The 25,207-nt window shown below is 37.7% G+C and overlaps 1 protein-coding gene across 1 annotated transcript; it reads right to left on the bottom strand.

The window, feature by feature from the left end:
- Window positions 1-575: 575 nt before the first annotated feature.
- LOC306853864 (WD repeat-containing protein 62-like) lies at window positions 576-24,906 on the bottom strand. Its single transcript, XM_079391514.1, has 31 exons — window positions 24,508-24,906; window positions 24,210-24,301; window positions 23,369-23,431; window positions 23,232-23,289; window positions 21,930-22,100; window positions 21,335-21,472; window positions 20,376-20,558; window positions 19,305-19,465; window positions 18,746-18,935; window positions 18,525-18,659; window positions 17,643-17,806; window positions 17,474-17,565; window positions 17,202-17,327; window positions 17,050-17,120; window positions 16,515-16,636; window positions 16,267-16,342; window positions 16,059-16,170; window positions 15,897-15,960; window positions 13,159-13,281; window positions 9,934-10,076; window positions 9,754-9,815; window positions 9,414-9,674; window positions 7,224-7,378; window positions 6,606-6,727; window positions 6,353-6,472; window positions 6,013-6,124; window positions 5,719-5,821; window positions 4,578-4,635; window positions 3,181-3,924; window positions 2,238-2,332; window positions 576-1,491 (listed from the first exon to the last, which is right to left on the bottom strand). The coding sequence occupies exons 1-31, from the start codon at window positions 24,628-24,630 to the stop codon at window positions 1,231-1,233; spliced, it is 4,500 nt and encodes a 1,499-aa protein (XP_079247640.1). The 5' UTR covers window positions 24,631-24,906; the 3' UTR covers window positions 576-1,230.
- Window positions 24,907-25,207: the final 301 nt, after the last annotated feature.

Below are 25,207 nucleotides of genomic sequence, written 5' to 3'. Positions count from 1 at the left end.
CCAAAGAGGCACAAAATCACTTTCACCGACTTTTAAATGAAATGTTTCCTCCTGGTGGAAATGACCTGCTCAACTCAAACCGAGCAGCTGAGTCCTTAGCACATCTCTTCCATCTTCATTTGACTCTCTTAACTCTTGCACTCTCTATTCTAATTCTATTCTGAAAAAAAAAAAAAAACTTGCCCCTTTTAGACTTGCACTTTACTCATTTACTGCTTTTCTTAAAAAAATTAAAAAACCCTAACACTAGCTTTTCTGATCTTTTTTTTATACAATTAACAAAAGCAAAAAAGGCCTCTAACACTAGCTTGCTCTTTTATTTTTCTATTCTGTTTTTTTTTATTATACATTTTAAAATAAACCTTGCTATGTGTACTGCATTAAGCTAACTGAGACTTGTTATAGCACTTGCATATCATTGCTCTTCTGCTGATTTTGATTGCTTCCATTGTCACTTTGGATAAAAGCGTCTGCTAAATGACGATTTAAAATCTAAAAAAAAAACAAGATTGCTATGGATTTATGTTTTTGTAAATGTACTGTTTTTCAGAATCATAATGAGCCACAAAAACAATTATATTTGAATGTTTAATATTAAAACACAGTGCAAATAGCTGGTTAAAAACATATTTACAAAGCCTTTGTAAACAGACAACTATACATTTTCTGTGAAAAAAAAAAGGATTGCACGTCAACATGACAAAGCATAATCAGCACACCAGTGGCAAGCAAATTGTGAGTCATAGCCTGATGCTTTGGGAAGTGACTATTTTAGAGCAACACGAAATAAAATGACAATGAAACACCTCTTAGTTAGTCTGCGTGGTTGTGGCGGTATGAAATGGTGTAAAACTACAAAAGCATCAAACATCAAAAACAAAACGGAGTACATAATTCAACTTTGCACTCCAAAGGTAACACTGTTTCAAAACTACATAAAATTAAGGACATAATGGGGGGGGGGATGCTTGACAAATCTTCAAAGCATGAAAAATAAAAGTATGTGAGCAAATACACTCAGGTATTGAAATGTAGTGTTAAAAAGGGGGGGGGGGGCAGTATAAAAGACCGGTTTCAAACACACACACACAAAAAAAAAAAATTCAAATATGCATTTACATACTTATTTAAAAACATAAAACCAATGGAAGACATTAAGGTTTAAAGGTGCTTATGGATCTATGCCATTAGAAGTTCATTTATGCCAATCAAATGATGGGAACTGAGCCGTTACTCCAGTGTGGCCTGTGCTCCTTTTTCAGTCATTCGCAGTAAGAGCATCTCTGAATATTTCTCCAGGAGGGCCACAGCCCTGTCATCCCGGAGCTGACGGCCGGGAGAGTCCTCCGGTACGGGACGGGCTCTTTGGGGCGAGGGGCGTGTCTTTTGTGGGCACAGGGAGTTCAGCTCACTCTGTACCCCCACAAACACCTCCTGCAACATACTCCTCATCTGCTCCTGCTGCTCTGACAGCTCCGAGACTGAGCACAACTACAGAGAGGGGATAGAAAAAGTGTTTTACCATTAGACGGCTTAAGGTTTTATGCTAAAGTTTAGCTATAGGCATTTTCCTTATAGGCAAAATGCTATAAAATGCCAATAGAATAATGTTGTATATAGCTCAACAGTTGTATATAGCTCAACAGTTGTATATAGCTCAACAGTTTTACACAAAATTGAGAATGCTAAGGCAATTTTGTACCAGTTTAATTAAATACATTTTCTCGTTTGTATTTTTATAGATAGTTGCACCAGTTTCCACACAAATTTATAAACATACACTACTGTTCAAAAGTTTAAAATAATTTAATATTTTTACATTTTAATATATCTTACAACGTAATTTCTGTTGTGCAAAGCTGAATTTTCAGAAGCCATTACTCTAGTTTTCGGTGACACCGTATCCATTAGGAAGAATTGTAAAATGTTTATTTGGTGCTTAAGAAACATTTCATCTTATCAGTGTTAAAAAGACTTGTGGATTCTCTCATGAAAAGAAAGTTCAAAACTACAGCATTTATATTAAACAAAGATCTTGTGTAATATTATAAATGCCTTTACTGATTTTAAATTAGATTATTTTTATTTCTAAGTATTTTTTTCTCATTAATAAAGTAGAAATACTTAAATTTTAAGGATCAGAGAGAGGGTGAAAAAAAAAACTGAAAGATTATATTATAAATAAAATTTAAAATGATATGCGTTACCCCTGACAGAGGTAGAAATTAATAAATCACCTTGGTATAAAAGCCAGTTGCTTTATGGATGGTCTGCCAGAGTTCATTCACCATCTCCTTGCACATCTGGACACTCAGTGACTCCGCAGAAAATCCTAAAGTCAAAAATAAATAAATAAATAAATAAAACAAATAAAAATTACCAGCTGTGACTGCCTATATTGCCAAAAAAATCCCAATATTAATCAGTATTCAGTCATATTCTGATAAGCATGTTTAAACAGATTACGCCACTTGCAAAAAGCTAATAAATCAATATTTTGGCAAGTAGAAATGCGAATCAGACAGTGAACACCCACAAGTATTGTAGTTGAGTTGATTTAATATTTAGCAAAATTTCAATTTGGGGTGAAGTATTGCTTTAATCTGAATTTTGAGCAGTATAAATCTATGCACATCTATATGGAAGTATTTATATGCCTGATTACTGCAGTAACTATAGAACACCTCTTTCAGAAAAACTCCTAAAGGTGCTGCATGTAGGATTGAACTAGGTATTGCAGTCCAAATTTAAAATATTGGAGTTTTTTTTTTTTTTTTTTTCATCTGGTCCTTCCTCCTCAGACTTGATGCACACGGAGGTTGCCAGATTAACGACACAAACAGGAACAAGCGCACATGACGATGAATGTAATTAAAATACGCTGTTTTCCACCAACTGGCAACCCGGCGTGCCGAAATACAATTGGGGCAGTTTCACAAACCAAAACAGAGACCGGCCCCGAACGCACATTTTCATAACTGACTGTAGCATTGTTTTTCATATAAACAAGTATGTTAACTTTGCATGTTTCTTAAATATCTGCAAACATATTATGGTATTTTTATGCTTTAGTAGAGTCAAAAACTTACATACAGCACCTTTAACCAGAACACGGAATTTGGTTCACTAACAAACGTCCTTGCAATTTAAATGCATTTTAGCACGTAAGATACAAAGTACCTGTGTCCTCTGCAACGCAGTTGTTTTGTGTAGGATCTTCTCGGTCTAGAATTACTGAGTTAGTCTGATCGGTGGCCTGTGTATTCCCACACGAAGCCGCAAACTGCTGGTCTTCAACCACAGAATGACTGGTTTCTGACACTGTGGAGTTCCTGGCAAACATTTCAAACCCTGTTGAGAACCTGCTTGAAGTCTTAGAAACCAAACTCTGCTCAATATTAACGATCTGCTTCTGACACTCCTTCCCCAGTGACCGCATCTCTGTGGGTGTCACCAGAGCCTGTCGACGCGGAGACTCGGCATGTTCAACTTTCCCTAGACGGCTCTTGAGTGCCACCGGTGACAGACTGGCACGACTGGGGCCAAGGAGGTCCAATCGAAGAGCTGCCCGGGCACTGTGGTTACCCAAGGCAGGAGTAGAGAGAGCTGGTGTCAGAGGAGACGATCCAGAGAACACAAATGAAGAGGATGGAGGAACAATGTTCTCTTTGCTTTGGTCCACACTTAGGTCCAGAGACGAAGATTGGGCGTTTAACTGCACTTCCACTGATGTACACGCGTTCAAACTCTCCACAGAGTTGCTCTGGGATATCTTTGCTCGGGAGCTTGCGGTGGGACCCATGTAGCTTTGGCGGGAGCGTGTTACAGATGTGTCGCACGCACTGCTGGTAGATCTGGTGGTGAGAATGCCTGTAGTGTTGACAGTATTGTGAGCTTTGGACTGAATGCTCTTGTTTGTGATTTCTGAAAAGACATTAGAAGTTTATTAAAGGAAGAAAAACCCAAATGTAATTTTTAAAGCCGGTAATTTAACCCCAGTTGCACAAAGACAACCAAGAACCAAAAACCAAAGATGTGCACAAACTAAAAGAGAGAGCAAAACGAGAATGAAATCACCACACCGATGTGAAACCATTCTGATTTGGTTATTTGATAAGCCCAGACATAAAAAAAAAACACCCAACACACTCTCACAGACCTCCCAGAGCATTTTTCCAGCGTAAAAAAGATAAGTTTTGGCAAGGTTTCCGAGCAGCCACTGAGGAACGTTTCTTGGTAACTGGAGGACAAGATTTCAGCATACACATTCAATTATAATTCAGCAAGCATTATATTTAAAATGACTAAAACTTCTGATGTCTTTAATTCAACAAACTAAACAATTCCGAGGGGACAAATCAGTTGTATTTTACATGGAGCACAGCACCTCATTGGGCCGATATGTTGAGATCACATGACCAATCAGATAATACTGTTAAGGCCCCGATATACTTGGAAGTGAAATTGAAGAACAAACTTGCTGAAAGGAAAATGTTAGGATTTCGGGGCCTTTATGTTACAAGACACTTTTACTCACAAAAGTAAAATGCATACTATTAACAGGTAACAGGACATACCACTTCTGTCGTTCTCCTCAATGCTTCCATTGTTGTTTGAAAGAACCTCGGACTTGTCCTTAAAAGCAGGAAAAAAGGAGAAAAATGAACAAGACAAAAGTCCCATTTTAAGCTTTTGCTTCTACTAACATAACCAATAGTATCTTATCCTAACAAATATTTCTAGCTACCATATATAGCGTTTCACTTGGAAGAAAATGACAGATTTCAAAGTTTTGTGATTTTTAGTCCATGCTTTTGAGGTCATTTAAACTAAAAGAGTAATGCTAATCAAGGACAATTTATTTTTAACTATTAGCAGATATACACTTAAGACTTAGTTTACCAACAAGTGAAAATTCTGTCATTTACTCACTTTATCGGATAAAGATTTTATTTAGGCTTTTTATTACAGTGAAACACTGATCAATGAACATAAATGGAGCACATTAAATATGGCTACTGGTGCTCAAATGATACTTGCTTTGCGTATAAGAACAAACTCCAATGGTTCTTGTGGAGGTTCAAACATGCTTGAGTGAGACGCAAGAACAAACCTTGTTGGTTCTCTAGCATCACATGTGAGCTTCCATTTACTATATTTGATGTGCTTTATATACTGTATGTGCATTTATTAATGATTATATGTGAAAACAAGCCTAAACTAAATCTGTTCATCATATAAAGCTATCATGTCTTGTCAGAAAACAGCTTGACTCATGTCGATTACTTTTAGGGTGTGGTGTTATGATTTTAGCAGAACAGACTTTCAAATCGAGGAACAGAAATCATTCAGGTTTCATTATGTTCAGAGGATAAACTAAACTTCTGTGGGTTTGGAAAGACTTGAGGGTGAGTAAATTATGACAATTTTCCCTTTTAGGTGAACTAACACTTCAAAGAATCATAAAACCATCAAAAAAACACATTTTAGAGATGGTTGCACTTTACGGAACAACAATGGCATCACTTTAACAATATGGGAGAAGTGGTTAAATTTATGATTGTCACACCATTTAGTTCTTCAGAGATTAGAAAAAAAAGCTGAAGAAATGCCACAGAATGATGTTGGTATTCAGTCTGAATTGTGACTGGTATGAAAAACCACTGGGATCATCTTGTACGGCATTAAGACTATTATTCATGAGGTTAAAAATCATACCATTGTTCCATCGAGGGTTAAACAGCTATCGGTGGATTCATCCGGTATACTGGGCAGGTAGGCTGCAGGCCGGCAAACAGCACTGCCACTAGTCCCAACAGTGCTGAAAAAGCAGACAGTGAAAATTACATTTGTACATTTAATTTCTATGACACTACAATATGTAATTACACAGACACTTCTTCCCCTGTTTTATTTAGATCTCAAAAGGGAAGAGAAGAGCTATAATTGTAAACTTATATTTCTCTATTACACGTATTGAACACTGGAGTCAAGACGTGGATGCTGACTCACCGAAAGCGGCTCTGAAAGCGTGAGAGGAAGCGCGTGGAGATGCTGAGACGAGGATTGAGGAAGTTACTCTCTGTTGTGGGCTGCAGACTGCTCAAGTCCGTGTTGAACTTTTCTACAAGAGTTTCCACAGCAGATAAGATTAGCAATAAGAAATTCACCATCATCTTAAAGGAATAATTCAACCAAAATTAAAATATCAAATGGTGTTTGATATCCTCAGAGTGGACAAAAGTTGTCATGTACTCCTTGTATTTTGTCTAGCAAACAACATTTTTGAAGCCAATAAAATGTTAATTTCCATTGACACCGTTAGACAACTGAAGTTGCAAACATCTTGTACCATTAGCCGCCACACCCAGAGAGTCAAAATGTTGGTGAAGCAAAGTTCCAGATTCTTCTTCATCCTCTTCAACTCCTGAGCTTCCTGTGGAGCTCACCTGACTGAGGGAGTCTGTGTCCTCTACAAAGCAACAAAACAGATAAAGTCACAAACAGGTGGACCTTCAACTTTTAAAGGCCACTACTACTGTTTAACTACCTTAAGTAATTTCATACTCTACAGCACTCCAAACACAGCATGTAATGTGACTCACGGTCATGAGGCTGGTCGCTATGGGAGGGTGGACTCTCAACTGAACAAGCACTATCTGGACTTAGCTCCTCTTCCTCAGGGTCATCACCTGCACCTTCACACAGAGCTTTAACATCAAACTCTCTGCATGAAAAAAAAAAAAAAGATTACTAAAGTGAAAAATGCTACTAGGGACTTTCATATAGCAATATTTAGTTTACTCTGTGTACAAAGTCCAGTTTCACAGTATGAATATGGAAGAAACAGGGTTGTATAAACATTGTGTCAAAAGTTTATTTGCTTGGTCCCATTCAGTTTGATTCTGGCACATAAACCTTTCATCAACTGTGCAAAAAACCCCCCCAAAAAATTCCATTCAAATGAACAGACTGGTGACTGTCACATCAAGCAACCACTGGGATACCTCAGGGCTCGATGCTAGTCCCCCTTCTCTTTGAGTACATAATACAATGCTACTCCAAGTCATCATACTCATAGGCATTTTTAAATATTAATTCAAAAGCAAATTACATTGCAGCATTTCTCATGTTGCTAGAAAAGCATCTGCTAAATTAATGTAAATACACCTACTTCCTAAGTGAAAAATGAACTAAACCAGATATCATTACAAGCAATTTACCCTTCTCCAGTGGACAGAGCAGTGCTGTTTGCTGGGTACAAAATGTAGCTCTGCTTCTCTGATGAGCTGAGCTCTGGATGGAAGTTCTCCTCTCCATGTGCCAATTGCAGAAAATCTGGCCCTTGGAGGGAAGAGCTAAACCCAACTCGGGAATCCTATAACAAATAAACATCTTATTTCAATTAAGGGACCAGACGATTACATGGATACAATTATTAGTGAAGCTTGATAAAGTATGAGCCAATAATAGCTTTTCTTGAGTTATAGATTGCGTTTTTGTTAGTCCCACTAACTTTTCTAAAATCTTTCCCTCTTGACCATTGTCTGCCACATAAGAATGGAAATGGAGTGACAGACTAAATGACTAATTCGTTTTTCTCTAATATCCAGTCACGTGAACCTGAGAACATAAGACCAAGCCAACAAACAGGGTTCCAACACCTTTTTAACCAATAACTTTCCATGTTTTTTTCAGCAGTTCATTTCATGACCACTGGTTAAGAAAAAAATTATTTATTAAATTTTTTTTTACAAAATAATTTTTGAACCACATTAGTAAAAAAATATATATAAAAATTTAAAAACATTACATGCAGCAAAAATTCTAAATAAATTCCCTGACACTTTCAGGACTGGACATACATTTTTAGAAGTCCCTTTAAAGTCTATAAAGGCCCATTCAAAACGTCAGCGATACACAACAAAGCAGCATAATCCCAATCATTTTTTATAAAAAGCTGGTGACTTCAAGCAATACGAGCAAAACCAGTTGAGGCGACAGGATGCAGGCATGTCCAGCAACTTGGAAAAGTTGAGAAATGTCTAACTTTATGCAAATAAAGAGCAAATTTCAGGAGCAAAAAACAATAGGAGTGATGTCTCAAGTGCAGGCAAAAAAGGACTTCACTGTTCTATATGATTTATAAAAACAAAAATAAAATGCAGAATGAATGTCAGCAGTCTAAATGAGTGTGAACGATTTAGTTTGGTTCAGCTACCAAAACAGAAATCAGAAGACTACAACGGACAGTCAGTACTGCTGAGAGGATTATCGGTGCCCCTCTACCCAACCTCCAAGATCTTTATATCTCCAGGGCTAAAAGGGCTAAGAAAGTCACTCTGGACCCCTCACACCCAGCTCACTCTCTCTTTGAACAGTTGCCCTCTGGCCGGCGCTACAGATCACCGAGCACCAAAACAGTCAGACACAAGAACAGCTTTTTCCCCCAGGCCATATCCCACCTGAACAACACATAACACACCCCAGTACTGTACATCTGTAAATAACTCAAACCTTCATCCGTACATAGGACATATGCACATTCACAGTTCTGTCTATGGACTTTTTTTCTTTTTTGTTTATTTTTATTACTGTTGTTATAATTTATTGTCTATTCTCTTCATTATTAGTGTTTTTATTACCTTAATTATATGTTGTCTGCACTATGTTTGTACTTCTGTACTGAAAGCTCCTAACACCTTGTGTGTAAACACACTTGGCAATAAAGCTCGGATTCAGACATTTCTCCTTGTATCATGTAATCAACAAGAAATGTTTAACAGACACCATTCTTATCAGCTCATAAATTGTATACAAGTATCTTCAATCAAATTAACTCGCATGAAATGTGGAGGAATGGTGAGACACATCAAGCAACTATTGGGATACCTCAGGGCTCAATGCCTGGCCCACTTCTCTTTTCAGTATACAACAACAGTTTCCTCTGCATAATGTTCATTATTAGGGATAATCATGTCAAATACAAATGTTTTGAATTTTTTTTAACAATATGAGTGAGTTTAACCAAATGAATCTTTCAAAGCACAATTAATGATTTAATACAAAAGCACTGCTATGATTTAAATAAGATTCTTCGACAGCATAATTTTACTTTAACAAAAACTATTACTAGTCGAATTAGAAAAGTATTTGGATATTTTACTAACAATATTGTGCAGTCTACCAACAAAAGCACTAGGAACACCCACAAGCAGCTTCACAGTATAGAGACTAGTGATCACTGGCGTGGTGTACAGGGGGCATAATGGGGCAACTTTGTTGAAAATGTACAATTTAAATATATAGATGGATTTGCTTCTTTATCAGAACAGATTTAATTATTCCCACACCGTGCAGCTATGTGCACAGTTGAAAAACAGCTAGTGGGACATCAGCTTGACATAACTTACACTGCAAATCTTTTCCTCCTCCTCTAGATCATCAACATCCTCCAGCAGACTGTCGAAACTCTGAGGGTGAAAGCGAGAGTCTTCCTCAAACTCGTCCTCTCCTACGGCTCTGCTGGGAGTGTGTGAGAGGGGAAGCTGCATGCTCTTCATCTCCAGTACTGTGCGGATGGCTAGTGGATCTGACTGCACTGCCCAGCGTCCCTGTGGCTGGTACTGAGATCTATTAGCTACGCCACCACCATCTTCTTCACCTCCTCCACCCTGTGACAACCAAGAGATCCACTGGTCATGAAAGAAGACAATATGCAACAACATTTTATGATAACAGAAACATACATACCAGTCTACGAATCCACATGGGCATTTTGCCATTGGTTTGGAGCACCAAAGAATCCACAGATGCTAAAGTGGAACAGTCAAGCCCATTAGAATCCATTTTAAACTGCATTCTATACTTTTTGCTTATGCACTTGATGTGAAGACTTTCCAGGATCACCACAGAAGAGACAAACTGACATACCATCAGTGGAATCGAGCCTGTCTGGAGTTCTGCAGTCCTCTACACCATCTTCTGGAGTCTCCTCTGGCATCAAGCTGCCCTCCTCCTCTTCCTCCTCCATGTGAGGCAATGCACTACAAGGTACAGTGATGTAGGTCTCTCTCCTGAGCAATAGAAATTTAAACAGAAAAATAATGAAATGGGAATCATTCGAATTTTTGGCAAGATTTAATCATACAACCTCAAATTAAGTTAACATTCTGTAAAACAATATAAGAATAATTTTTTTTTGGTATCTGCAAAATCCATTATCGGAACCTCTAAGGGCTATGTAAAGCCTGTAGAAACCAATATTAATTTGTAACTTGCAGTGCTCTCATTCATTTTAAAGCTGCAGTCCATACGTTTTGCCTCTTTGTCGCCATCTCTGCTTGAAAACCTGCAATTGCAGTTATTTGCGCAATATCTTCTTTGCGTGGGTTGTGCACGGCTCCAGCACGGATGAAACTAATGTTTTGAGGTGAATGTGTGGCTGTCAGTCACCACATCGGTGTAGATACTGAACTTCGGAATCACAGATCTTAGCCTACGTCTTGGAATATATGACCCAAATAAAAATTCATATCGGATATTGTCATCTGAACAAGTAACAAGTCTGTCACGTTTGTTCTGACCAAATGAGGAAAAAAGCATTACAATAAACCACACTACCAATGGTTATTGCATCTAACGATCGGTTAGCTCATATCACATCAAACCGTGCAAATTATTATTGCTATACTTTGTGTAGATTTCAATTTCTGTACAGTCTAATCACTAATTGTCATACCATTCAAATTTCATATTCTTTTAACCCAAAATGCAAATTATTCTTCCTTTGAACTGGTTCTCTTTAAAAGACAAATCTTGTGTAATCCCAGGCTATCTGTAATCAGATGCACATTTAAAATTGGAATATAATATAATTTCAGTCACATTCGTTTAATAAAAACATGATCCTTTCCGGATTACAATCCACCATCAAAATAATTCATTTAATTATTCCAGCTTCTGTGAGAAAAGGCTACAAACGATCCGCCACCTGTAGGATCCTCGCATGAGATAGCCTACTAGCCGGGACTTCTTTATGTTTACAGACGTGACGTAATGACGCAGCAGCATGCTCGAATTTCCCACAAATTCCTACCAGTAACACTCAAATTAGAAAACATTATTATAAACTAACCGTTGTGAATCAGGCTAAAGTAAGGTGATAGTTTTGAACACTGGCTAGTTATGTACTTGCTCAAATATTGGTCATTTTTAACCAAAAATAAAAAATAAGAAAAATGGACTGCATAGACTATTAATAAAAATCGTGATTAAAAATCATTTAGTCATCACATAATTATCCATGCTGCAGGAATGACATTTCTACAGGTCAAAATTAAAAAACAAATGAACAGTTCAGTACTTGTGTTTCCATTGAATCAGTCTATTGGTTTTTGGTTAAATGGGTTTTTGGTTAAATGCCTGAAGTAATGTTTAAAGCTCAAGATATTTTCATGTTTTATTCTATGACAAATGACATATGTAATAGTGGTGGGCGCTATACTGGTATTAACGGGACTACCGGTATCACGTTGTGCCATGATATGGATTTTGCTATACCGTGGATACTGTTACATATTCATGGATTTCATTGGATGGACAGACAAACATTTTTTTCCCAGCGGTCATTACTGCATCATCAGAGAGAGAGAGAGAGAGACACCCCGCTTGATCGGACATAAATCAGAACCGGATAGTTTTTGCTCCAAACACACGATCGGCTTTTTGGAACTGCACACAAACTGGATTACAATAATTTCCCAAAATGTAATTTGTGTGGTAATATTACTCAGTCTGTAAACGGCCGTTAACAAAAGGACAGAGACGCAGAACACGGACCCAAAGAGAGAAAATACTGTAGCAGGCGGCGCAAGATCACTGTTCACAATCACAAAGGATGTGAATCGGCACTGGTTTCACGATTCAATTCAATTATGATTATCATGCCAACGATTCGATTCAATATCACGATGCATCACAATATCAAATTTATTTTGGCCATTTTTAGTCAATTATATAAGCAGGCTACTTTTTAAAAGAATTGTTAATTAATTACTATATTAATTATTGTTAAGAATTAAAAGTAAATATAGCTTCAAAGCATACAAGCAAATATAAAGTAGGCTAATAAAGGGGAGAAAAGACAATTACAAGTGATAAACAAAAAGCACTAAGTACCTGGGAGTGCTTTAAGTATTGAAAGTTTACAGATAACCATAGTTATGTTTTTTTATTTTTTCCTCAGCACTATTGCCATTTGATTTTACTGATGAGATCAGCTACTGGCAGCTTTAATAGACTGCATTCACAATAATGCACAGATCTATTTCCACATATCAGATGTCTTGTCCTGTTCTGAAAACATAACTGACTAGACTGTTTACATCAATTTCGTATCATAAAAGTAGATGCAAGCGCATTTAACCGCAGCTGCAAGCTTCAGGACAAACACAAAAGCGCACGCAAAAGTCTGTCAGTACGTGAGTTTCGTGCATCTATTACGTACTGCATTCCAAACGGCAGAAATTAAAGCATATCTAAAGTAAAAGACTAAAATAACAGTGAGTGAAAGCACTAGGTATGTACACGTGTCTCACAGAGAATATTGTGTGCGTAAAGCCCGCCGCGTTTGTCTCTAGCACACACACGGGGAAAAAAAAATTAAGACTGAAAGTGTTGCCAGAAGCCTAAAGTGTAACTGCGTAATACAAAGCATGGTGAAAATTAGCAGTGTCAGTAGCATAGGTAAATTAACAAGGTTTTCTCTCTCTGTTACCTGGACTGAGAAATTCATGTTTATTTATCAGAAAATGTTCTGCCAGATGACACAAAGCAAACTTTACTTCTGCATTTTAGTATTCCTAACCACAGAAAGTCAGATCAACATGCTGTGGTTGTTTACTACACACACTAAAGCATGCGTGATGCTTGCGCTGCTTTCAATGCATTTTTCTCACTATATGAACTTCATCTCCAGAGCTGCCCTGAGAGTTTGTTTTCATTTTCAAAGAATTTCATAGGGAAAAAGGGCCAATGCAAGTGCAACTGCTTTTTGCTGCAAAATATAAATCATACACGCATCAACTCAATCTGGGTCTATGCCAACACTTCTAGTGTGAATGTGAAATAGGATTATTAGATTTGCAGTGACTCTACCTGATGGCTTGCTGCTTGCTGGCGGCCTGCTGAACTGTCAGACCTGCTTGCTGCTTCCTCTCTGCCAGCCTCTTCCTCATGCAGTTGGTCATCTGAGAGTCCAACCGCCACACAAACACACAGCTGGACACACACACACCCCAGCATTAGATATGTTGTGTATGAGTGATGGTCTTCATTGGTGTGTCCTTAAAGGGACAGTCCACCCAAAAACGAATAGTGTCATAATTTACTCACTCATATCGTTCCAAACCTGTATGCATTTCTTCTGTAGAACATAAAAGAAGAAAGTTGGTAACCAAACAGTTTTGGTTCCCATTGATTTTCATTATATCTTCTTTTATGTTCCACAGAACAAAGAAAGTCATACAAGTTTGGAATGACATAAGTAAATGACAGAATTAGCATTTTTGAAGGAACTACCCCCAAACACATTGAGGTAAGGTCAATCGATATTGGCTAATGTATTTTAAGAAGAAAAAAAAAGATTCTCAACACTAGTAAAATCTACATTAAATGTAATGTTTACACTGAACACCAGATACAGTTTAATCGAATCTTGGAAAAACCAATAATTGTAATGTTAAAAAAAGCCTGAAATACACAGGGACTCTTAATTTGAAAATGTATATGCTTTACTACTCCCAGCTGCTCATAACAGGAGTTAAAAATGAGAGAGAAAATGCACTTTCAACCATCTACAACATATTCCAAAAACCATAAAGCATACAGTCCCATTTCACAAACAACTGCTTGGCATAAAAGCACCATATTCATTGAATGCAAACTGCTCTGAAACAATGAGCCTGTACAATATGCAAAAGTATTGATTTTAAACGTTCAGCGCTCACATTAATTTAACCACAGTCTATTGAAGTTTAATAATCACATTAAGTTGTCATAATTCTTGTTTTAACATGCCCAATTTAAAGAGATTTAAAATTTTTGTTATAACATTTAAGCCTTTTTATGGCCTTCCATTTTATCAAACTTAAGATTTTAAGACTTCAAGAACCAACAGGAAGCCTGCAAACTACATCCATATATGGTTTGAAATCTAAATAAATGTTAAATATTTAAAAGGTGTACACGCCTTGTTCTATTTTGTGTTTGTTTTTGCTGTATTCCTTTAATACTGTAACTACATCCACTAAATCAATGACAAAGTAAAAATACAGAGGCAACATATTTTATATACGGTCATGGCCAAAAATATTGGCACCCTTGGTAAATATGATCAAAGGCGGCTGTGAAAATTCATCTGCATTGTTAATCCTTTTGATCTTTTATTTAAAAACTTCACAAAAATCTAACTTTTCATTGGATAATAAAAATTTTAAATGGGGGGGGGGGGGGGGGGTATCATTATGAAATAAATGTTTTTGTCAAATACACATTGGACAATTATTCGCACCCCAAGAAATGATTATGAGTAAAATATCTCTGAAGTATATTCCCATTCATATTCACAATCTTGAGCACTCCAGGGTGATTATGAACATGAAATTATCCAGCCATGGCTTCCTGTTTCACAGAAATATAAATAGGAGGGAAAACAAAGCCCAAATTCCCTTAATCATCCATCACAATGAGAAAAACCAAAGAATATATGTCTGATGTGCAGCAAAAGATAATTGAGCTTCACAAATTAGTGAAGTGGCTTTAAGAAAAGAGCTAGAGCAGTGAAAATTCCCATTTCCACCATCAGGGCAATAATTAAGAATTTCCAATCAACATAAAATGTTACGAATCTGCCTGGAAGAGGACGTGTGTCTATATCGTTCTAATGCACGGTGAGAAGGAGAGTTTGAGTGGCCAAAGACTCTCCAAGGACCACAGCTGGAGAATTGTAGAAAATATTTGAGTCTAGGGGTCAGAAAACCTAAAAAAAAATATATATAATTTGTCAAACAGCACCTACATCCTATGTTGTTTAGGAGGGTTTTAAGAAAAATTATCCTAGCTCATCCAAAAACAATCTCCAGCATATTCAGTTTTCAGACACGACTGGAACTTCAAATGGGACTGGCTTCTATCGTCAGATGAAACTAAAAAAAATGAGCTTTTTAGCAGCAAACACTCAAGATGGGTTGTGTGTACTATGAAATATACTGCTGTATTTTTAATGTTGTGGGCCTATATTTCTGCTGGAGGTCCTGGACATCTTGTTTAGACACATGGCATCATGGATTCTATCAAATACCAATAAATGAATAAATGACTGACTCTGTTAGAAATCTTATAATGGGTCATGTTTGGATCTTCCAACCGGACAATAATCCAAACACAAACCTCAAAAACAACACAAATGGGTCACTGAGCACAGAACCAAGCTTCTGCTGGCCATTCCTGTCCTCTGACCTCAACCCTGTAGAAAATGAGTGAGGTGAACTGAAGAGAAGAAGCACCGTCATGGAGCTGTGAATCTAAAGGATCTGGAGTGATTCTGGATGAAGGAATGGTCTCTGATCTCTTGTCAGGTGTTCTCTAACCTCATCAGGCATTATAGGAGAACATTTAGAGCTGTTAAACTGGCAAATGGAGGTTTCAAGAAGTATTGAATAAAAGGGTGCTGTTAATTGTGGCCAATGTATATTAGAGAAAAACATTTCATAATGATATTTCCTCCCATTTTAAATTCTTATTATCCAATGAAAGTTTAGATTTTTGTGAATTTTTTTAATAAAAGATCAAAAGGATTAACAATGCAGATTAAATATATATATAAAAAGGTTTACCTGTCGCCAGAGACGGTAATCAGATGCCTGCAGTCCTGGCTGAACTTCATACCTGTAACAATTTCTGTGTGGGGATAAAATGTTTGGTCAACAATAAGGAGACCAAAAAAATTATTTATGCAGGCAAAGAATGAAATCAGTGACTAAGAAAAACAGTCTTACCCGAATGTCCAAATAAGGTGGCTACACATTCGCCTGACTCATAGTCAAAGATACAGATATTTTTGTCTGAACAACTGGTGGCCAGAAACATCCCAGAGGGATCCAACTGAACCTGAGAGCAAAAACAACAAAGTTGTTGCCAAAAAAGAAAAAGTTATTGACTGCAAATGTGAACTACCATAAAGAGTATTATTCACATTACACACACCTTCAGCAGTGTCCCATCATCATTCAGGGAGCCCTTGAAACACTTTTTCATCTTGCCACTCTGCACATTGTACACTCTGAAAACGCAAAAGAGTCTTTAAATGGCGTTCATGAAAATAACTGTGTACATCTGATAATGTTCTCATGCCTCTTAAATGCATTTATTATTGCAGCAACAGCATTCAAAAAGAAAAACAAAAAAGACCATCTGAACCTTTATAATGAGTGACAGCTCACACAAAGCCCTACCTAATGTTACGGTCTTGGCACGCGATGGCCGTGTGTGCGCGTGTGGCGTCCAGGTCCATATCATACAGTGTGCTCTTCTCCACTATGTGATGTGATCGTGAGAAGTTCAAGCCTTCTGAGGTCTTTCAGAAGAGGGACACAAACAACAACAGTTAGAAAGAAAATAAAAGTTGCTGGATTCCACTTTATTTAATGGAATAATTAAATTTCAGTCATTAAGAAGTATGTCTAATTAATTGAAACTCATACAATTTAACAATTTTATACATTTTAACAAAAGTTAAATTTGGGTGAAAAAACCCTTTAAGCAAATTTGATCCTTTTTCTTCCTAATTTAATCAGAGGGTTAGCTGTTAGCATATAAAATAATAACTGCTGAATACCTCCAAAATGATGACAATATTTTCAATTATCTGCTCCAGGGCAGCCCTATTTATGACTGGGCAGTCTCTACACTGTCTGTATATGTAGTATATATATAGGAAGATACCTCTATAACATAACAGCAGTAACAGAAAAATATGTGCATCCTTACCTTTTCAGCAGATCGAAAATAGATGCTCTTATCAGCTCCACAGCTAACCATACACAACTCTGAACTCAATCCTACAATAAGATGTACAACATGTCTTAATCGAAATATTTAAGAGTATATGATCATTAAGTGTTTATCTACTGTGAACTCACCTGTAAACTTGATGGCAGTGATGGAGGCCGAATGATCATAAACTGTCTGCACTAGATTGAATTTGTTCTCCATGTCAAAGATGTGAATGAGCCGATCACGACTCGCAGAAGCCAACAGATGCAAACCTGATGGGAAAAACACACTCATATACACTGTCGATAATAAAAAATATGTTTTTCACAGCCCCTTTCTGCATGCTTAACACCAAAATCCATATTTCACCTCAAATTGAAGTGTTTGTGCAATACAAAAAAAGAAACTGCTCACTCACCGGTCTCAGTAGGGGAGAAGGCTAGACACAAAACCTCAGAATCATGAGCCTCGATTTTCTGCAGCTCGTCCATAAACTGCAAGCCAAAGATTCTGAAGAAGTGACAGTTGATTCAGCATGTGTTCATTTATGACTTAGTTCTCCGCATAGATCCTTCATTTTCTCTCACCTCAGGTTTCCACTGCGGTCTCCAGCAGCCAAATGTTGGCCATCTGGGCTGATTCCCAGCACCCTGATCCCAGATTTACCATCCTGGCTTGCTCCCTCAGCTTTCTCAGCCTCAGCTTTGAGGTACTGTGTGTCATCATCCACATACACTATCCTTACGATGTCCTGAAACACCAAAATCAATGAATACGAGAAGAACGTATTGGCAAAATAATCCATCATCAATTACCAACCCTCACACCATTACAAAGCCTTTGGTTTAAGAAACACAAATAGACCTGAGAGATGTTTCCCTCCATTGAAAGTTTATTCCACCTAAACAGTCGTTTCTGAAAGTTCATAAAGGCACAATAAAAGAGCCACAATCGCTTCATATGATGAACAGATTTACTTAGGCTTTTATTCACTTATTAACAGTTCATTGCACATACATAAAGCTCGATTCATATGGATTACCTTTATGATTTCTTCGTGAACTTTTTTAAGTATCAATGTTTTGGTGAAGTGGACTATCAATGGAAAGAAAAGAAAAAATCCCTCTCAGGTTTCTTTCTTTCTTGAAGATGAACTAAAGTCGTCTGGAACGACATGAGGGTGAGTATCACTCACTATTCATTCACTTTCTTAATATGAGATTATAAAATCTGCACAAAATAATACCTGTGGTATGAAACTATAAACACCATTAAACTACCTCTCAGCTTTTTCAAGTATTAACTGATCTCGGTTCATTGTTTCCAATGGTTAGTCTCCTATTATGCTGCACACAAGTACATTTAAGGAAATTTGTTTCCACATTTAACATTAAATTGCAATAAATTAAATTAGGCTAAACATATGAAAATATTATGTAATTTTGTCTAGCAGTTGTCACTGTCAGTACCTGGCTGTAAAGGTTGTGGCGAAGGCCGTGTCCTGAATCACTCTTCCAGAGGCGGATGGTGTTATCGGATGAACAGGTGAGGAAAGAGCCGGGGGACAAACACGCCGCTGATGAATCTTCAAGCTCAGGGTAGGTCTGCAGAGAATATTCACGCATTAATAAACTAGCCTAGCGCATTATTATTTATCTGATAATGTCAACATGGTCTGGCACTACCTCACCTCCACACTCCACACACAGCCGCTGTGGTACAGAGCTGAATACACCTTGCCTACGCTCCGGACGTCCCGCACGTCCCACACATACACACTGTGGTCATTATACACACACGTCAAGTGGCGGGTCACAGGGTCAAAGGTTAAAGCCAGGGTATCTGGATACTGTGCTTCTGGGTTTGCGCCAAACAAATGCCTATGAAAGGAGAAGCAATCAAAAAAAAAAGTGATTTTTTGATACATGAAATCTCATTTCTCCTCCCAAAGCCTCACTCACATCTCATCTTTTTTTTTTTACAGGGGATTTTATTTGCTTAAACATTCATTATCCTCCTTTTGTTTATTTTAAGTGGAAAAACACTGATCAAATATATTTTTACTTGTCAAAATAACAGAAATCATTAATTATATTACCAAATACAGTAAATATTGGACAAAACAAAAGAAAGGAAATAAATGGGCTTTGTTTGAATGATTAAAAATGTAATCAACAGATTATTAGATGAATAGTTGCAGCTCTATTAGTCCCGCCTCATTAGTCCAGCATTTTCTGACGGTCTCTTACCCTGGCTGGGTGCCCTGAGACACATCTACTCCCAAGCAGTGCGGCCGGTGCAGTGTGGTGATGTAACGCAGGTCCTGTGGGCTGAACACACGCACGGTGCCATCTGCACAACCGCAGAAAACAAACGTCTCGCTCACCGATAAACACTGTGCTGACGTCGTCTACAACAGCAAAACAAAGACATAAAACAGGATACTTTCCGAAATATATCTAATAAATCCTGTCCTACCAAGACATGTTACGCAACCAATGTTCAAATATTTCATACCGGCCTTAAAGGAATAGTTCACCCAAAAATTATTTACTGAAAACGTAGTCACCCTCAGGTCATCCAAGATGCAGTTGAGCTTGTTTATATTGGAAAGCTTTGAAGAAATGTAGCATTACATCACTTGCTCTGCAATGGATCCTCTGCAGTGAATGGGTGCCGTCAGAATGAGTCCAAACAGCTGATAAAAACATCACAATAATCCACATGACTCCAGTCCATCAGTTAATGTCTTGTGAAGTGAAAAATTAAAAATAAAAAAACAAAGCAAATCAATCCGTAAGGTGTTTTTACCTTGAAACTTCGCATTACAAACTTTGCATTATTACAAAGCTTTTTGCTTTACAAAATGTTGATTGATGGGCTGGAGTCATGTGGATTACTCAGCGGCACCCATTCAACTACTAGAGAGGATCCACTGGTGAGCAAATGATGTAATGCTAGATTTCTTTAAATCTGCTTCTGATGAAGAAACTCTTGGGGGCATTTTGGGTGAACTATTCCTTTAAATGGTAATTACTACAAATTACAAGGTTCTTTGGGAAATTTGATTTGGTTATTCTTGGATTTGAGCTGGTTCATTTTGCAAGCCAGCTGACTGTATATGATTCATTATATGATAAAATAAATTACTTGCACTATATAAATATTTCAAATGAATTATGTAACGTACTGTTCCAGGTTAAATAAAGTGCAAAGACACCTGTCTGAAAGGAAAAATTGCAAGCCTATGGGGCAATCTGGAAATGGTTGATAAGCAACCCTGCATTTCAGCAATGAAACGCGCAATGTGTGTAACTTGCCTTGAGATCAACCCAGGAATCCAGTTGTCTGTTGCTGTTGAACTGGCACAGCAGACCCGTGTGTGTGATGCAATAGGTGCTGCTGGCCATAGAGCCACGGCCACATGCCAAACCACAGAACTGACTGTTATGATGCTCCCCGAGCAACCCTGAGCGACCAATCAGAGGCACTGTGCTGTTCACCTGGAGGAGCAAATCAGAAAACATGTGAACATCCTCAACAGGTGATGACTTTACTAAATGCTTCAAGAACATGAAAAAAAAAAAAGTGTGCTTATTTGCTTAAACGGAGGAACAACAGGTGTTATGTGCTACATCTGGTAAACGACAAACCCAGCCACAGAAGGATGTGAGCATGGCACTGATCACGTCAATTCAGATTAGCACACTTGAAATTCTTAAGTTGTGTATAGAACCCAATTAGCAATGAACCAAAACACAACACACACTGGCCTGAAAACCAAAACCTAGAATAATTATTAGCCTTTGTCTGGCATAACTAGTTACACATACTAATATACAGTACTGCTAACTGATTATACTTATTCCTACCTTACCATTATAAATATATAATAAACCAAGTTCAATTTAAAATAACTTATTTGAAAATGTAATTTATTCCTTGATGCAAAGCTGAATTTTCAGCATCATTACTCTAGAATTCAGTGTCATATGATCCTTCAGAAATCATTCTAATATGCTGATTTATTGCTCAAGAAATATCTTATAATCAATGTTAAACAGTTGCTGTTTAATGATGCTGAAAATACAGCTTTACCTCCACAGGAGTAAATTACATTTTAAAATAGAAACAGCTATTTTGACCAGTAGCGCAGGTTTGCATTAAAAAAAAATAAAAATAATAATAATTTTTCTTTCCCTCTTTAAAAAAAGTAATTTTCAGCGTCTGGAATCTCAGTGCATCTGTAGGCTGTAGCAACATGTGCCGAGGGTCTCACCCTTCTTTCCTTCGAGGCATCAAGGTACCAGAACCTCACATGTCTGTTCCCTGCGGTTACAAAGTAGCTGTTGTCCTCCGAGAAAGATACAGCAAGCACACGGCTGGACACCTTGTTGGCTGCAATAACAGTCCCCTTCTACGAGCAAAGAAAAGATTTAAAAGCATTATTTCTTGTAAACCAGACTCACAAGCTGCCTTCCGACTGACAGGGTCCCTATGCAGTGTTCTCTATGAACTGAGACTCGGATGTCTGTTGAAGTTCAGTTACTTCATTCAGATCATGCTACAGTGCCATCAAAAATACGACTCGAGTCGTGCATTAGAGGAGTTTAATGTGTCCTTCAAGTGGAGTCAGAAATATCATAATTACAACTTCTGAGCACATGAATGACTGAGAAACTCATATTTACCAGTTGGGAAACTTGGAATTACAGATAATACACAGGTTGATCCTTTGTAAAGGATATGTCAATTTGAAACTGGCTGTAAACGCAAACGTATAATGTAGATAATATGACATAAGGAAAAAAAACTGTCTTTGTGATCTTAAAATTCAATATCAGTCAGGTCAATGGTTGTGATTTGGTCCCCACCTTCCACTCCCAGACGCTGACTGTCCTGTCGTGCTGGTATCCCACAGACACTATATAGCTTCCGTTGGGGGAGAAAGATACACACGCCACCCCGTACTTATGGCACTGGACCTCTGCCACCTGCGTCCGCTCTGCCACGTCCCACACCCGCACACAGGGCATGTGCCCGCTCTGCCAAGCAACAGGGAAAGAGACAAATTATTGATAGTAACAATGCACAAAATCATCAGAATAAATGTGGGAGATCCCACACCCAGATATAGCATGTCTATTCTACTATAAAACATAAGTGGTGGCGGAAGTAAAAAAATGCCATTCAAGTGCCATAGTAAGTGCCATCATACGCCACAGAGGTATGCAACGTCCAATAGGAAAATGCAACTGCAGTAGCCACCGTTTTTACACCATATATTGTAGAATTAAAACTCTTTATAACCAAATGTCAAATTTTACTCGAATCAAGCACAGTCCTAATAAAGACACAGTCTTACACATCATTAACTCAAAATTGTTTTAGGGTTTAGTTACCCTTTAAATTAAATGTATTTATTTAAAAAAAAAAAAAAAAAAAAAAGACATTTAAATATAAAATCAGTCTAAATTTGGCTTATTTTCTTAATTCAAGCCAATATGTATATTTTAATTTTAAATCATTATTTTATTTCAAATGTTTCAGTTGACAACTTTAATTTCCATTTTAGTTGATTTCTACTACAACAAGCGATCTGATGTGTCTGAATGTAGGACACCATGTGGCTTTCACGAGTTTAAGTGGTGACTAACACTCATCTAGAAGATATGAAGACAGCATAACAATCCTCAGATTGTTCCACTCAAACCTACAGCAATAGCTCTCGTCACCCACATGCTTTCCCAAACCCATCTGAGGTTACCCTTTCTATGAGGAAAGTACATGCAGTAGATGAGAACAAAACTGTTATTTTGGGGTGATCTATTCTTTTAAATGTCCGTTTTGCCAACTCCCCTGTGAAACATCCACCTTTATTAGTCAGATGCCTAAAGAAAGCAAAGCAGGCATTGCACTGCATTTGTGATTGCTGTCGCTACAGCGCTTCTCTGTTGGTTTACCAAGTTGGGACAGACACTGGGCCTCACCATGGCAACCAGGGAGCTGGAATGTGTCGGAACGCACAGCACAGATGTCCGAGCAGCCCAGTCATAACTCCTCTACCACATATATACATAACAGACTGCCTCCTGTCGCTTTCAAACGCTGCGGAGAAGGACATTTAGCACAGTCGTCATTCTTTTGGCCCTCATAAAACATCTCAGACCACTTACCTCACCGGTGACCAAATATTTTCCATTCTGCGAGAATGCCAAGGCACTGAAGGTTTTCCTGAGCAACAAACACAGGATTTAGACTTAATTCAGTTACATTGTACAACATTATGCTGTGGGATAAGCCTGTTATTTACCTGGATGTATTAAATATGTGAGTCTGCTTGTTTTTCTTTGGGCTCAGGATGACAATTACACAACTGAAACATACAACACCAACACGTTAGTTTACAGATTATACATCACTTACAATACAAATTAGTTTATTTGAATACACCAATATAAAAAAATGGTGAATGTTCATGTGTTTGTATTTATATATACATATAAGAACACAGTACACACTCATATGTAAACAAAAACTTATTTTGGATGCAATTAATCAATGACAGCACTAAAATTGACCCAAAAAAAGTGTATTAATTTACTCATCCTCGTGTAAATCCAAGCTATTCTTCTTTGGAACAAAAAAGCTAATTATCTGACAAATGTCTGCAGGCTTCTCCATATAATGAAAGTGAATGGGGACTGCAGCTAACAAGCTCCAAACATAGGGGGAAAAACAATAAAAGTCCTCATAACAGCTTTTTTACTCTTCTGATATCATAAAAAATGAATTATCAAACTTAATTGAAGTTGTTTAAAAAAAAAAGATTCCCACATGTCTGACAGGAGAGCACTATATTTGACAGCTACAGCCTTCTGTCTCATCAACACACAAAGATACGGCTCCAGAAGACAACACATATAGCACATAAAACATATGGACTACTTTGCATATTTGTCAGTTTTAAATTGCACAGCTCCAGTCCCCAATCACTTCCATTAGAAGGAAAAGCAGTTAGGATATTTAACAAAGAAACCTTTTGTTTTACATAAAGAAAATTCATGTTTGAAACAACACAGATGACTATATCCTTTCACTATTCCTTCAAGTATGGACTCGGACACAGAATGCATGTCTAGAAACAGTCCTACCCTGCAGGATAAGCCACTAAACCAGTGTTGGGGTCACAGGTTAAAGCACTGCTGCTGGAGGCAGTGATGCCCAGGACCTTCTCCAAGACGACCTGCAATCATAACGCAACTTCATGAACCATTCCATACAGCTACTTCACATGCATGCTGGTAAACGCAATGCAATAAACAGGGCGTGCATCGTGCATTTGGTTAAATATGAATAATACAAACACAACGCGCGTGACTGCATGAGAAACAAACAGGAAGAGTCTCTGGCCTGCTCTGCACTAAAGTTACAGTAACAGGACTGAGTTACCCGGGTGTGAATGTCTCTTCTGTTGCCCTGTCGCGTCTTTCTCCTCGTGTTCGCTGAAATACTGCAGCTGCTGCTGACTTTCTTTGCTCGAGAGGTCAAACAGCTCGCGTTTAGATCCGCCATACTGTAACACTTCTTTAAAACGGTTCAATAAAGAAGCCAGACTCTATAATCATATTAGTTTGCATTTAAAATGTTAAATGCTGTCCATTGATAAGAAACGCGAATGCGCGACTGTTTTATACTCCGACCGACTTGTTAATACTGACTGAGAATCAAAACTTTTGATTGAGAAAGTACTGAAAACGAAACTTCGACTATGTGCTCCGCTCAGCTGTAAGCGATGAAGTCCATGTAACGTGATCTGATGCTGGCAGTTTCAAACATACACCGTCTCCTGTGATTGGATGAGCCGCGCACCGGGGGCGGGATCATTCGTGTATCTCACTCACTATTGGTCGATTTATTTTTGACATCATTTATAGAGACGTGTTACTTCACTATCACTAGTTACTTTGTGTTTGTTCTGTTATTACAGATTAATAAAAAATAAAAACTCTCCCATGACTAGAAGTTGTGATCATAAATTAATCACTGATAATTTTAAACACATAATCATTAAGCATAAACATAATAAGAGCAAGAGTCATTTACAGTTTACCAAAATTACATAATTAGTCACAGAAATGTTTCATATATA

The sequence above is a fragment of the Barbus barbus genome, assembly GCF_936440315.1.
Source record: "Barbus barbus genome assembly, chromosome: 34".
In the NCBI taxonomy this organism is placed as follows: domain Eukaryota; kingdom Metazoa; phylum Chordata; class Actinopteri; order Cypriniformes; family Cyprinidae; genus Barbus; species Barbus barbus.
Note: the sequence above shows the minus strand (reverse complement) of the source record. Positions and strands in the feature narration are given on the sequence as shown.

Coding starts and splice junctions, on each gene's coding strand:
- LOC306853864 (XM_079391514.1), bottom strand. CDS start 24,630: ATGGCGGATCTAAACGCGAGCTGTTTGACCTCTCGAGCAAAGAAAGTC. Junction 17,566..17,642: donor GACCGCAGTGGAAACCTGAG/GTGAGAGAAAAT, acceptor TCACTTCTTCAG/AATCTTTGGCTTGCAGTTTA. Junction 15,961..16,058: donor CACCTTATTTGGACATTCGG/GTAAGACTGTTT, acceptor ATCCCCACACAG/AAATTGTTACAGGTATGAAG.